Source organism: Chionomys nivalis, chromosome X (assembly GCF_950005125.1).
Source record: "Chionomys nivalis chromosome X, mChiNiv1.1, whole genome shotgun sequence".
NCBI lineage: Eukaryota > Metazoa > Chordata > Mammalia > Rodentia > Cricetidae > Chionomys > Chionomys nivalis.
The window spans coordinates 65192903-65207778 of NC_080112.1; the positions used below are offsets into that span (position 1 = coordinate 65192903).

Below are 14876 nucleotides of genomic sequence, written 5' to 3' on the forward strand. Positions count from 1 at the left end.
ATAGCTTAGAGATAGAATTTATGTTCTACATGGGCAAAGTCAGAGTTGTAGTCTCAGGAACAAAGTAAAAATATACTTAAATATATTCTTGTTACAAAGTGTACACATCATGAACTTTTGGAAAGCATAAGTATAAAAAATTATAAAGCAATCATCATTCATATGCAAACTGTCACGAGCATTTTCTGTAATTATAATGTATATTTAAGAAATGGGATGATATGATTTGAACAGTTTTTCATTCTACTATTGTCTACACTGTATCTGTCTACAATCATAACATATTAATGACCATGTAGCACTCTTTGATAGTTTGTTTCTTTATCTTCTATTGCTTAGGCATATAACTTTTTTAGTAGTTGTAAATATTTAAATAGTAACATATAAATGTGTATATCCTAGCTTTATTTTTTGGAGGGTGTTACATCTCATGACAGAGTCCTACAACTGAGATTACTACTCTGAAACTAACTTCTTATTTACTCTGATGGTATTTTCATGTGCTCATTCTGAGATGAACATGTCAAAAGCACTGAACACATAAATGTCAAAGTTGTAAACAAATATAAAAGAACTTTCCATAAGGCATTCAGGACTTGTTCTTTTACGAAGCCAATATCATGAAAAAGGGGACAGAGTTATATAGGTAAAAACCAAATGCAAACTTCTACTGATCCTTGATATAAAAACAGTTTGAAGAAACATTCAAAATTCAGCTATGAGGACGAACACGTAGTACCAGTACTTCAGAGGCTGTCAGGATGTTTGCAGCTGTGAAACAAGACCCTCTCTCTAAAAAGCACAACAAACTTGATGTGGTGGCTCATGGTTATGATCACAGCAGTTGGGAAGCAGAAGAGGATTGCCAGGAAGGGTGAAGCCAACCTGGGCTACTACTTAGTTCTAGGCTAACCTGTGCTACCTAGCAAAAATTCTGTCACAAGAAAATTTGTAAAAATGAAACAAAGCAGAAACTTTGGGGATAACTTAAGAAGTTTGGACACAGAGTAGTCCTTGAATGATATTAGGAAATTTCTTAGCTGTGATAATACTGTTCTGTTAACACAAAAGGAAATTTTTAAGATTTCTTTTGTCCTCATTTTTATTAACTCTTTGAGGGTGATAAAATGTATTTTGATAATATGCACCCTCCACCCATTACTCCCAAATCCATCCCCTCTTCCTTATCAACTCAACTTAGTATCTTAAAAAAAATAATTCCAGTTTGTGCTTCACATATATTCTTGGGTGTGGGCCTTCAGTGGAAGATCTTCAACCCATCGAGGGCTGTACACTTTAAGAAAATGGCATCTCCCTCCCCAAGAAGCCAATAGCTCCTTAGCTTGGTGGAGAACTTTGTATTCAACTCCATTCTCCAAGATGGAATTTTGTAATTTTGTTTGACTTGAGAATATAAAGGTTTCATACATGCTTGTTGGGGGAAGGGCTGCTTGTTCTTCCCGGTCACCAGGCTATCTTACACCCGAAATAACCACATGGAAGCCATATTAATTAAATCACTGCTTGGCTCATTAGCTCTAGCTTCTTATTGGCTAACTCTTATATTAATTTGACCTATTTCTACTAATTTGTGTATCACCATATGGCAGTGGCTTACCAGGTAAAATTCCCAGCATCTGCTGTCCCTGCTGGCTCCAAGGCATTCCTCTGACTCTGTCCTTCTTTCTCCCAGCATTCAATCAAGTCCTCCCTCCTAAGTTATAAGAACTAAGTTCTGCCCTATCAACAGGCCAAGGCAAGTTTCTTTATTCATTAATGGTAATCACAGCACACAGAGGGGACTCTCACATCACATGCTCTCTCAACTGCTATGAATTTGCTTATATAGCTGCGCTGCTGTGTTCAGAAAACAGTTTTCTTATAGCCTCCTCCTCTGCCTCTTAGAATATTTCTGCTCCCTTTCTATAATTAATTCTGAGCCTTAAATATAAATGTTCTGTTTTGGGCTGAGGAATATCCAGTCTCTTTTTCTTTATGCCTTGGTCAGTTGTGCAGCTGTAAGTTACTGTATTAGTCACTATCTACTGCAGAAAGAAGTTTCTCTGATGAAGGCTGAGAGATACACTAATCTCTTCATAGAAAAATATACCAATCATTAGCAGTGAGTTTCATATTATGATAATTTTGTAGAAAGATAGTAATAGGTTCTCCCTTAGGGCTTATAACTTGTCTATCCACAGGATCCTGGCCCCAGTAATAGTTCTAGGTACGGCTTTCAACTTGTGGGGCAGGCCTTAAATCTAATCCAATCACAAAATGGCTGATTACTCCAACAACACTAATGTGCAAAGTGGTATGTCTTGCCAGGGTAACCATTGGAGTAGTTCAGAGGGTTCACAGCTAGATGAGGTTGGTTCCTTTTCTCTTCCTCTGACATTCTTATCACCATTGAACATTATGACAGCTAACCAGTAGGTGGGAAATTTTCAGGCATATCAGCTTGATTTCTCAAGTGTATAGTGAATTCAGCAACAGAGCTTTGTTATCTAGTTCTGGAGAGTAACGAAAAGCATTGGCAAGAGCCTTTAGTATTTAGGGGTCAGTGGGATTTTACTTATCAACGTCTCCAAAATAGATAACCCATTCCTGTCATTGGACTTATTTGTTGACCTGTGGAGATGCTTTGCTGCTATGGGTTAACTCCATTTAAATTCTTTATTGATGGTGCATGAGTAAATTTTAGATAGGTTTCCCATATGACTTTTTCAAAATGTCTCTAGTGTTAGTTTGTGTTTCTACTCCATCCTCTGTGCTGCCATGTCCCTTTCTTTCCTATTTAACACTTCTTGTATCAGTATTCCCCTTTAATATTATTGTATTCTGTTTCCCCTCTCTTGAAACCTGCTCACGCCCAAGGTACCGTGCTGAGTTCCTCACTTCTATGGGTATTCCAAATGAAACACACATGTCCAAAGAGTAAAAGCTAACATTCACAAATGGCAGAAAACATTGTTTGTCTTTCTGGGCCTGGGTTACCTAACTCAGAAGGATTATTTATCACACTGTTTACATGAAAATTTCATTTTTTTCTAAACAGTTTGAATATTACATGATATGAATGTACTGTTTTTCATTATCCATTCATCAGTTGATGGACATCTAATATGTCTCTATTTTCTAGCTATGAAAATGGATGTGCAGGTATCTTTATGGTAGGATACAGAATCCTTTAGGGATATGCCCAAGAGTTGTATAACTGGATCATGTGGAGGCTCTCTGTATAGTTTTTGAAGAATCTCTATACTGATTTCCATAGTAACTGTACCAGTTTACACTCCCACCAACAATAAATAAATGTTTCCCCTTCTCTACATCCTTACCAGCATATGTTGTCATTTGTTTTCTTAATTTTTGTCATTCTGATTGGGGTAAGAAAAAGTCTCAGGTAATTTTAATTTTAATTTCCCTGATGGCTAAGGATGTTGAACATTTTTAAGTGTTTCTCAGCCATTTGGGTTTCATTGTTTGAGAACAGCCTAGTTCTGTACCTCATTTTTAACTATACTGTTTTGATTGATAATCAGATCAGAATATATATATATATATATATATATATATATATATATATATATATATATATGTATGTATATATATTCATTGTCTTCCATGAGATAAATACCCGGTAAAGATCTTTTCCAATTCTGTAGGCTGAAACTTTGCCTGAATGATGGTATTATTTGCTGTACAAAAACTTTTCAGCTTCGTGAATTTTTGGTCTTAGTGCTTGTGCTGTCAGTGTCCTGTTCAGAAAGTCCTTTCTTGTGCCAAGGGGTTCGAGGCTATTTGCCACATTCACTTCTGTCAGATTCAGGTTATCTGGTCTTCTGTTGAGGTCCTATATCCATTTGGCGTTGAGTTTTATACAGGGTGAGAAATAAGGATCTCATTTCATTCTACATGTAACTATCCAGTTTGACCAGCACCATTTGCTGAAGATGCTATCTTTTCTCCAATGTTTACTAATGAGCACTTTTTCAAAAGTCAGATGGATGCCAGAGTGTGGGCTTATCTGGAGCTCCTCAGTTCTACTCCATTTTTATTGTCATCACCATGCTGTTTAATTATTATAGCTCTCTAACACAACTTGGAATCTGGGCTAGTGACACTTCTAGCTGTCCTTTCATTGTCTTTGATTGTGTTTGTGAATCTGGATTGTGTAACCTAGGTCATTTGTGTTTCCATATGAAATTTAAGATTGTTTTTCAATTTCTGTGAAGAATTGTATTGGAATTCTGATGGCAATTTCATTGAATCTGTATACTGCTTTTGGTAAGATGACAGTTTTCACAGTATTAATGCTGTCAGTCTATACATAATGGGGGTCTTTCTATCTTCTGGTATCTTATTCAATGTTCTATTTCTGTGTCTTAAAATTTGCATTGCACAAGTCTTCCAAATCCTTTGTTAGGTTTAGTACAAGATATTTTACTTATTTTTTGAGGCATTTGTGAAAAAAATTATTTCCCTGATTTCTTTGTTGGTATAATTTCTTTTTATCTATATGAAGTCTATTGGTGATGTGGGAAGTCCTTCTGTATATGTGTTGCTTTTATTGATTAATAAAGAAGCTGCTTTTGGCCAATGGCTTAATAGAATGTAGCCAGGCTGGAAGAGATATATATAGAGAGTAGGCAGAGTCTGGGAGATGCCATGTAGCTGCCGGAGGGGAAAGACGCCAGCTGACAGCAGGAACCTTGCCTGTAGGCCACGGGCCTCATGGTGAACTATAAAATATTGTAAATGGGTTAATTCTAAATGTACAAGCTTGCTAGCAATACACTGAAGCTATTGGCCAAAGAGTATTGCAAATAATGTAATTTCTGTGTGATTATTTGGGGCTGAGCATCCAGGAACGAACTAACAGCCTCCTACAACATACTGGTTTTTATCTGTTACTAGTTTTCTAGTCTACTAATTTGTTGAATATGTTTTATCAGGTATAGGAGATTTCTGACAGAATATTTAAATATTCCAGGCCATATGCATCTATAAATTCATGCATTTATTAGAGTTTTCCTACATGATGGAATATAGACTTTCTCTTAGCATTGACTTCATTGTGTCCCATAGATTTGAAATCTTGTCTTTTCATTTTTGTTCAATTTTAAGAAGTTTTTTAAAGTTTATTTTTAAAGATTCATCTATTTTTAATTTTATGCGTATGAGTGTTTTACCTGTATGTATGCATGTACACCATGTGCATGCCTGGTGTATAGACGTCAGGTGGAGTAATGAGAATTGAGGCTGTGGGAAGTTGTGAGCTGCCATTTGGGTTCTAGGAAGCAAACCCAGGTCCTCTGAAAGAACAGCAAGTACACATAACCTCTGGCCCATCTCTCTAAACTTTACAGGAATTTAAAAGTTTTTCGTAATGAATTGACTTCATCCTTGACTCATTTATTATTCAGTTGTGTGTTGTTTAGTTTCCATGAGTTTTTATACTTTCTGTCATTTCTTTGGCTGCTGATATCTAGTTCTATTTTATTGTAGTTAGGTAGAACGAAGGATGTAGTTTCAGTTTTCTAATATTTGTTGAGTCTTGCTTTGAGTCCTAGTATGCCATCTATTATGGAGAAAATTCCATAGGCTGCTGAGAAGAACATTTATTCTTTGATGTCTAGGTGGAATGTTTTGTAGATTCCTGTCAGATCCATTTATTTTTTTTGTTTTTTATGTAATTTAATTCCAACTTATCTCTGTTCAGTTTATTTCTGGATGATCTGTGCATTGGTAAGAGTCAGGTGTTGGATGTCAACCATTTTCACTCCACTGTGATGAATGCATGGTTTTAGTTCTGGTAGTAATTCCTTTATGAAATAAGGTACCAGTATGTTTGATGTGTTTATGTCCATGATTGTAATTACCTGTTGGTAGTGGGTTTTTTTAAGGGTCATAAAATATCCTCCTTAAGTCTCTGACTAATTTTTTTTCAGCTATAAGAATAGCTACATCTGCCTGTTTTTCCTTCATTTGCTTGGAATGTATTTTTTAACATGATTTTTAAACCCCTTTTACTTAAGGAGGTATCTGTCTTTCAAGGTGAGGTGCATTTTATGAAGGCAACAAAAATGTGGATCCTCTATTCTAATAACATTTTTTTAGTCTGTATCTTTATTATAAAATCAATATCAATAATCTTCAGTTATTATTGAATTATTAGATGATGTCTGTTAATTCTTGTCGTTTTGTCAATTTGGTATTATTTTCTTAAATCTCTTTCGGTTGCTTGTCCTGACATTGCTTATTTGTTTCTTGTGACCTCTTGGTTGTGTTTACTCTTCTTTCCAAGTTGAAATAATTCTTCTAGTATCCTCTGAAGAACTGGCTTTCTAGTCATAAATTCTTATAGTTGAAGGCAGAGTTTTTGTCAGGACCTCCAGCTCCAAAGTAAATGCAGAGACTTAATATTAATTGTAAATGCTTAATCGGTAGCTCCGCCTTATTACTAACTAGCTCTTAAAACTTAAATTAGCACATTTATATTCATTTATACTCTGCCATGTGGCATTGCCGCTCTTTCATCTTGCACCTCCAGTTTCTTCTCCGAATCTGGTTGGCGACTGCCTTGACTCTGCCCTTCTTTCCAGTGTCCTTAGTCTGATTCTACTGCTTAATCTTATCCTGTCCAGCTATTGGCCAACCAGCTTTTTTTTTTTATTAAACCAATCACAGTGACATATGTTCAAGCAGTGTAAAGGGATAGTTCACATTTAGTTTGTTTTTTATTATGGAAATTTAGTTCCTTTAATTTTTTGGTTTCTTTTTAGAGACAAGGTTTATAATTTTAATATTTTTTGGGGGGGATATAATAGTCTGTATTGACAATTGTGACCTCTCACATCTTGGAGTCATCCTTCTAGGCCTTTCTGACTTTAGAGGTTTTTCTTTAGATATTAATTGTTGTTCTTATAAACCTGCCTTTGAATGTGACTTGACTTTCCTCTCTTGTATCTTTCCATACCTTTCCTTTATCCTCTATTTTTAATGTTTTAGATAGAATGTGTCTCGCCATTGCTCTTTAGACCTTTTGTGCCTGTATGGACATTTTTTCTCTTGGTTGGGAGTTTTATTCTATGATTTTACTAAGATGCTTTCTATGCCTTCACTGTGGTATTTTTCTCCTTCTGTGCTCATATTTGAAGGCTAGGTCATGGTGTCCCAAAGCTGTTTCGTGTCCCATTTAAATGTATTAATTTTTTTCCATTGACCTTTACTAAATGATCCAATTCCTCTGCTTTGTCTGTTATCCCTTATTCTGTTTGTGGAATGATACAATTTGTTCATGAGGCTTTCCACCTACACTTTTAATTAACTTTTTGAGTTTTTCATTTTCAGAATCTTTTAAGTTTGACTTTTCTTAAAAATGTAAACTTTATTTTCATGTCCTGGATTGACTTAATTATTTCAAGTACTTCTTTGCCTTTGTCTTCTTTGGATTGTTTGCCAATGTGACAATAATTCTTTTTGACTTTGTTGTCCGAAAGTGTCTCCATTTATTTTCAATAGGGGATATTGCTGTGGGATTTGTGTTTTGGAGATAGCACTTTATTTTGCTCTTTTGTGTCATGTTTTTATTTCTGCATTAGAATTTGCACATCTGGCGTTACTTTGCTAATTTATTTTTTTTCTTTTGTTTTTGCTCAACATACTTTTCTTTTTTCAGCAGAGGGTTTTACAATGTTCTAGAAAAGGTTAAGTCATATTAGCATTGAAATATTGATTTCCTCTGTTTAACTGGTATTTGGGACTACATTCTCAATCATTGCTTGGTTAAGAAGTCTTGAGGAAGTTTCCTTTGGCAGTATAAATTTGTCCTGGGTTTAAAGGCCTCAAAGGGCAAGTAGAGGTTCTAATTAGAGAGTTGGCATGGCTTTGGGACTCCAGGTCAGTTTTGATAACTGGAGGATCTTTCCTGGGAATTGAGCTGGGATCTGGTGAGTACCAGAGAAAGGGATACATTCAGGCTGAGGGAAGGACCAGGCAATCAGGCTTACGATTGGTGACGTGATTGGAGGAGGCATTTAGGAAGAGCAGTGTTAGCCATTTCGGTCCATAGTACATGATGTAGCTACAGGGGCCCTGGTAGTAAGTTCAACTTTTATTATTTTTAATCATGAATATGTATGTTTGTGTATATGCATATAAATTCAGATGCCCTTGGAGGCTAGAGATGTTCAATCCCCCTGAAGCTGGTGTGAGTTGTGAGCTAACAGAAGTGTGTCCTGGGAACCAAACTCAGGTTTGCTGCATAAGCAGTATATGCTCTTAACTGTTGAGTCATCTGCCCAGCCCTTTCATGGGGGATTCTTACTGATGTATTTTAAGTATAAGGTCATGGTGGTTTAAATTTTATTTGTGAATGACTCAGCTAAAGAAAACAACAAGTTAAAACCCGCGTGTATGTATGTAGATGTACAATATGCACAAATAGAGGACTTTTACCCCCTTATGGTCACTGAGGATAAAACTTAGGACTACACACATGCTAAGCAAATGTTTTGCCACTGAGCTATACTCCTCAGTAGACGTAGACAAATTAAAGATGGCAAAATTTGATAAATAGACATTGAGTCTAGATGCTAAGCTCATAATTGTGTCGTTTTTAAACTCTCTTTTGGTTTTTTATTGTAAACACTGAGTTTCATAATGGTAGTTTCACATGTATACAATATGTTCTTATCATACTTACCCATATGACACTTCTTCTACAACCCCTCTCTTTCTTTTCTCAGCACTCCTTTTATTTCACATCAATTATACCATTCTTTAAAGGTTTCTGTTTCTGAAATGTAAGGAATTAGAAATGACAAGGGAATAAAAACAGAAAAATTCATAGCACATCAGATTTTATCCCTTTACTACAAGCCCTGCTCCCAGTGGACTTTTGTAGGATTTTAATGATTACTCCTTCAGGATGTATTTTTTAAGATGCAAAATTAGTTTGTTAGAGGACATGCGTGTTGAAAGTTTTGTCAATTGCTTCCATATTGTTCTCTGGACAGATCTGCAGTCTGATTAACTTGTAGTTGCATCAACAGTACTGAGAGGTCGCTTTCTTTACAGCCTCACCTGCACCAAGACCATCTTTTTACTTTTTTTCGAAATAAGAGTCTAACAAGTAACATCAATGCAACTCGTTGTTTTCATTTGCATTTATTTGATTGCTTTATGTTAACATTTTACAGTAATTACTATGAATCTTTATTTCTATTCATGAAGAATTTAAAGTTTTTGCATTTTGCCAGTATTATTTTCAAAAAGGGTTATTTCTGTCTACATTTAAACTCTATAGGTGAGAGAAAGAGCTAGGTACCATTTGAACCATTTTCATTACACTGATTGAAATTTATAAAATATTTGCCAATTTGATAGGTCAAAATGATTTAATTGCATCCATTTATATGTCTTTGATTACTAATATGCTGAAAATAAAAAACTACAGTTCTATGCATTGCTTGAACATGCTGTGTGTCCATTTAAGAAAATACAGCCTTAAGGCAGGCTGTGGTTCAGTGGTAGAACTCTTTTGCCTAGCATGAAAAAGGCCACGAGTTTGCACTCATGCACTGCAGTATCCATTATTGCATGGTTCTGCCATCATTGTTGCCTTAAAATATCATTGTGGTTTATAATTTTGGAGCTGTTGGTCCTTACTCTAGCCATGTTTCCCTACAGGTACAGCTCATCCTGGCTTGGTAGCCAAGCCCTTTGAGAAAGTTACATACAAGTGGACAGTTCCTCCCCATGCTGGGCCAGCTGCTCAGGATCCTGCCTGCCTTACCTGGATGTACTTCTCTGCTGCAGATCCCATAAGAGATACAAATTCTGGCCTGGTGGGCCCTTTGCTAGTTTGCAAGGCTGGCGCCTTGGGTGCAGATGGCAAGCAGGTATTTCTGGGGAGTCTGGGGTAGGAAGATTGGCTGGAAAGAACTAAAACTGTGTTTCCGGGTGTGTATCAAGAATAGGGTTGGATCCTGGAGGTAAGAGAATAGAGAAAAGATAAGCCAAGCAATTATATCAAAAATTAATAGCTGGTGACCACCGGTTCTTAAGTATATTACTATTTTATATGCAAACACACATCTTTCTTAGCTTTTGATTCTTACATTTTCTATATATCCCAATTATTATTCCCCCTCCTACCTCAGTGACCCATAAAATTGTTTGTAAGCCATATACTTGCTTTAATATTTGTTTGCCATTTTTGGCCTATCCCATCATTTCTGTGTAACTTTGGACTAGTTACTTAAAGTCTCTTTAATTTAACTTCATCTGTAAAGAAAAGGTTAACAGCTGAAGTTATCTTTGATTTCTTGGAAAAGTCATACAATTAATACACATCAAATGCTTATTGCAGTGTCTGGCATATAGTAAGCACCCAGTAAATATCAGCTTTAACAATAATAAATGATGTTAATGTGCTTCTAATTTTTTAAACCATTTTCTAATTTCTCTTCATAGACCTTCTGTGCTTTCCTAGCAACTGTCTCCTCAATCCTCTCCGCAGGTGACTTCAAGCTATCTTTGGTCACATCCTGTGCTATGATTCCTTAATCCACAGCCTGTGCTTCTTCCCTGCTTCCTTTCCTACATGGTTTGCCTCTAGTCTCCTTCCTTTACTCTGACCTTATCTCCTCGACAATTTGAAGTCTTCCCGAGGAAAACCTGCCTAGCAACAGCTGCAGCTTTGAGCATGAGATATGGGCCTGGCTCTGAATCTGCAAAAAAGAAATGAGAAAGAATCAGGAAGCCTTGGGTCTACAACTACGCAGTACTCAGCTGCTGAATCCATTGTCATTCCTCCCTCTATTTCTTTCCAATGGGATCACAGAAAGGAATGGATAAAGAATTTTTTCTCCTCTTCACCGTGTTTGATGAGAACAACAGTTGGTACAGCGATGCCAATCAAGCAGCTGGTATGTTGGACACCCGACTGCTCTCAGAGGATGTTGAGGGCTTCCAAGATTCCAATCGAATGCATGGTAAGGGGAATGGTGTTGCCTTTGACTATAACTTTGGGGTCCCAAGGAAACATGCAACTCGAACCATACTCATAACCAAATCCTAAAAATACTCATTTCATTGATAATCTTTATACAAGCAAAAAGCTAGACTGAGAGATTTCAAGCTGTGGGAAATCATAATACAGGGCTGCTATGCTGCTGACCATGATTTGAGTAGTCTGATCATATCTCTTTATTTTGTCTGTGTTTTTGTTTTCCAGCTATCAATGGGTTTCTCTTCTCTAACCTGCCCAGACTGGACATGTGCAAGGGTGATACGGTGGGCTGGCACCTGCTTGGCCTGGGCACAGAGACTGATATACATGGGGTCATGTTCGAGGGCAACACTATCCAGCTTCATGGCATGAGGAAAAGTGCAGCCATGCTCTTTCCCCACGCCTTTGTGATGGCTGTCATGCAGCCTGACAATCCTGGTAAGTGCTTTGGCAGCAGGCACAAGACACACGGGTGTTGTTAAGTAGGGGGTCAAGAGTGACAAGGGGTGACGTGGAAGGAGGAAGGGGTAGTAGGAAGAAAAGGGTGATGTGTTCAGGAGGCTTGGGAGATTTTCAAAACACTTTTATCTCGTCAATGTATCATCCATGTTCTGATTATTTGATGTTTTCTTCATTTGCCGAGTGAGTTGAGTAGCAGGCTGAGAAAGCTCTGTTCTAAGAGGAGGGAAGTTCAGGCATTGCTCAGATTCAGGGCAGCGCTGATGTGACAGCTCTTGGCACACAGCTCTTTGGCTATATAGAGACAGATTATAATAGAGTACTTATGTTCAGGAAGTCAATGGAATGTTCATGTGTTTTCAACTCTGCTATTCTGTGAAGGTTTCTGCAAGCTCTCCTATTTGTGTGTGTGTGTGTGTCTGTCTCTCTGTATGTCTGTCTGTGTTAAGTCAAATGTATTTGTAATAAAGACAAATGACTAGAGAAAGCTATGTTTGTTCAGCTACATGCCTTAGCTATAACTAAGAATTGAGGAACTCTTGTGGCCTTCTTTCAGGCTCTAATAAGAAACAGAAGTGTAAACACTGTGAAACGAAGTCATTGTTTGGGTATGAAGAGGAGGGACAGGAAATCTCAAGTTCTGGAATCGAGTCTCTGCTTTTTGTTACTACCTACAACATGGCATGAGCAATCTACTTCACTTGGCTTCATTTTAGATCAGAAATCAAAACTTTGGAAGGATCTTTTACCGACTTGTTAATCACTTTGTCCCTTATCTGTACAGAATCAACTTTGCTTCCTTCCTTCCTTCCTTCTTTCCTTCCTTCCTTCCTTCCTTCCTTCCTTCCTTCCTTCCTTCCTTCCTTCCTTCCTTCCTTCCATCCTTCCTTCCTCGTTTCCTTCTTCCTCGTTTCCTTTCTTCTCTGTACTTCCTTTTTTCTCCCTTCTTCTCAACAGTAATTCCTGTCTCCTTTTTTGTGAAGAAGTTTGACTGAAATATCAGTTTTTCTCAGATCCCATTAAGCTTAAGCTTTTTAGAACGCACCATGGTATTTTCAGTCCAGAGTGTTCTCCTAGCCAGTAGGTGGCAAGAGCATTTGTAAAAGTGTTTATGTATCACTGCAGTCTCTACTGAACTTTGATTTTTGTTTTCTTAACTTTTATTTTAGCTGGATAAATTGTTTATATTTGGAACACAATTCCTTAAAGAGATGCTTTTTGTAACAATTTAAATAATTTCTTCATGGATGTGAACTTTCCAAGCACAATACAATTGTATTCTCTTCAAATGTCTTATTTCCCATCTACCTAGAGCATTTTCTTGACCAGAGAGAGTTTTTAGCAAATTACACCCATCAGTTAATAGAGTTGAAAGCAGCAGGTGTGCTTTTAGTGCATGGGGGTTATAAAGCTATGAATAAGAAAGATCATATTCTTGAGCTTTAATCCCAAAGCCAAAGTCCAAATTCAATGTCTTTTCTGAAAAATCAGCCAGCATCCCCAGCACATCTATATACTTTCCTAGGGTTCACTCTAATTTTAAGTGAATGATTTTTTTTTTTGCTATCGTGTTATGGGTCATAAAGGTATCTGTAAACATTCTGGCTATACACAGTGATATGTCTTTATAGTCCTAGTAACTTCATGGCTGAGACAGGGGGATCGCTTAAGCTCAGGATTCGGAGACCAGCTTGGACAATATCCCATCTCAAAGTATGATTTAAATACTCCAAAAATTGGTGGAAGTCTGAAGGGAAATACAATGGTGGGTGTTCAAGTGTAAAAGTTTAAAATGTGACTATTGACTAAGATTCTTGAATTATTTTACTAGCGAAAACAAAAATCTTTCCTTCATTCTTTACACATACATATTTTTAAAATTTCTCTGCCAAAGAAATGTGAAGTCATTGAATATTGGAATCTGTAAGGCTCCTTTTAAATCACCTAGGTTCACTTATTTTGCTAATAGATGCAACGAACACTTTCTTGAAAGGGATACATGACTTGCACAGGTTAGAAGTATTGACTATGAAGTTTTGGCTTTTCTTCTGGTTCATCCTCCATCAAATTCTATTAATTCTCACTCGTGGATGATATTTTGAATTTGAACTTTCAATTTGTCCCCTGGGTACTTGCTTTGTCATTAAGAAGGAGAGGAACCATTGTGAATAGTTCTCCCAAATCAAAGCAATATAATGGCCAATCTAGATCAGAATCTGGCTTTAGAATTCTGTGGAGACTAGTATCGACTGGCAGTAATGAATATACAGTTGTGTTTGCTCAGCTTTGCAGATGGTTCGTGCGCCTCACTGTAGCCCGGCACAGTGGCACGTGTCTTCTCTTTAGTGCAAGCACCTCAGAAGGCGAAGATAGGAACATGTATGACCTGACCCAGGGAATTTTACAATACCCTGAGCAGTATAACAGGACTCCCTCATAAAATTCCATGTTGGAAATTCAGCATGTTATGTCTTCGATACTTAGGTTTGAAAAAAAAGCCAAGCAACAAAATCAGATATTAAAAAATAAATAAAATATTTAAGGAATCTATATGTGGGCCTATAGGTGATAGCTGTCACTATCATTTTTTCTTTACTGCAGTATTTTTCATTTAGGTATTTATTGTTTTAATAGGCTTATATTACCTTTAATTGAAAATACCATCTTGATTTAAAAATAGCACTGTGAATAATGTGCCTCAGATATTCAAACTGAAACACTGAGACTAGATTTTTAATACCAGGAAAGGTGTCAGATAAAAGGTTAAAGCCTGACTATATTATGTTCCATTAAAATGATGTTAGTTATTCAATAGCATAGATAATATTATTTTTACCACCCACCCGGACTCTGATTAGGGTTTCTTTCCTCTGTTTTTATCTTTGTCAGTGGAGCTCTTTCTTTGTTCGTTATTTCTATCTTTTCCTTCTCTTTCGCATTTCCTTTGTGTGGTCGGTTTGAAGACATTAATAGTAAACTCTGAGTCACCAATAATTTGTCGGTGTTGCATTAAGGGGGAAAAAAATCAAAGCATTTCCTCTCGGTGTCATTTAACTACGAACAAGCCCAGATTAGAAGTCTCTTTTTTACCTTCCCTGTGTCTTCTGTCCTGTCTCTCTGTTGTATGTGGGTGAATCTGTGCCGCTTGAATGCTGTCCTGTGAATATGCCCCTGCGTCTGTGTCTGTTTGTCCCTAACAAAGGGCTTTGCTCTGAATTTAATTTATTGAACAGCACAGAAAGTATCACACGGGGAAGGAATGAAGATCCTTTCCAGAAATCTTTAACAGAGTTTTACAAGGAATTTAGTCACTGATTCCAACTGATCCAGCTAGCAAGCAGTGCGATAAACATCATTGTTTATCAAGCAATATCTGAATGCTGTGCTCAACATTTAC

At 36.9% G+C, this 14876-nt stretch overlaps 1 protein-coding gene across 3 annotated transcripts in view; it reads left to right on the forward strand.

Moving 5' to 3' along the window:
• Heph (hephaestin) overlaps window positions 1–14876 on the forward strand; it is an 82828-nt gene that overhangs the window by 26835 nt on the left and 41117 nt on the right. For all 3 annotated transcript variants that reach the window (XM_057759483.1, XM_057759484.1, XM_057759485.1), the window contains exons 11-13: window positions 9697–9908; window positions 10853–11003; window positions 11246–11458. In XM_057759483.1, coding sequence (XP_057615466.1) covers window positions 9697–9908; window positions 10853–11003; window positions 11246–11458 — 576 coding nt within the window. The remainder of the gene's footprint in view (window positions 1–9696; window positions 9909–10852; window positions 11004–11245; window positions 11459–14876) is intronic.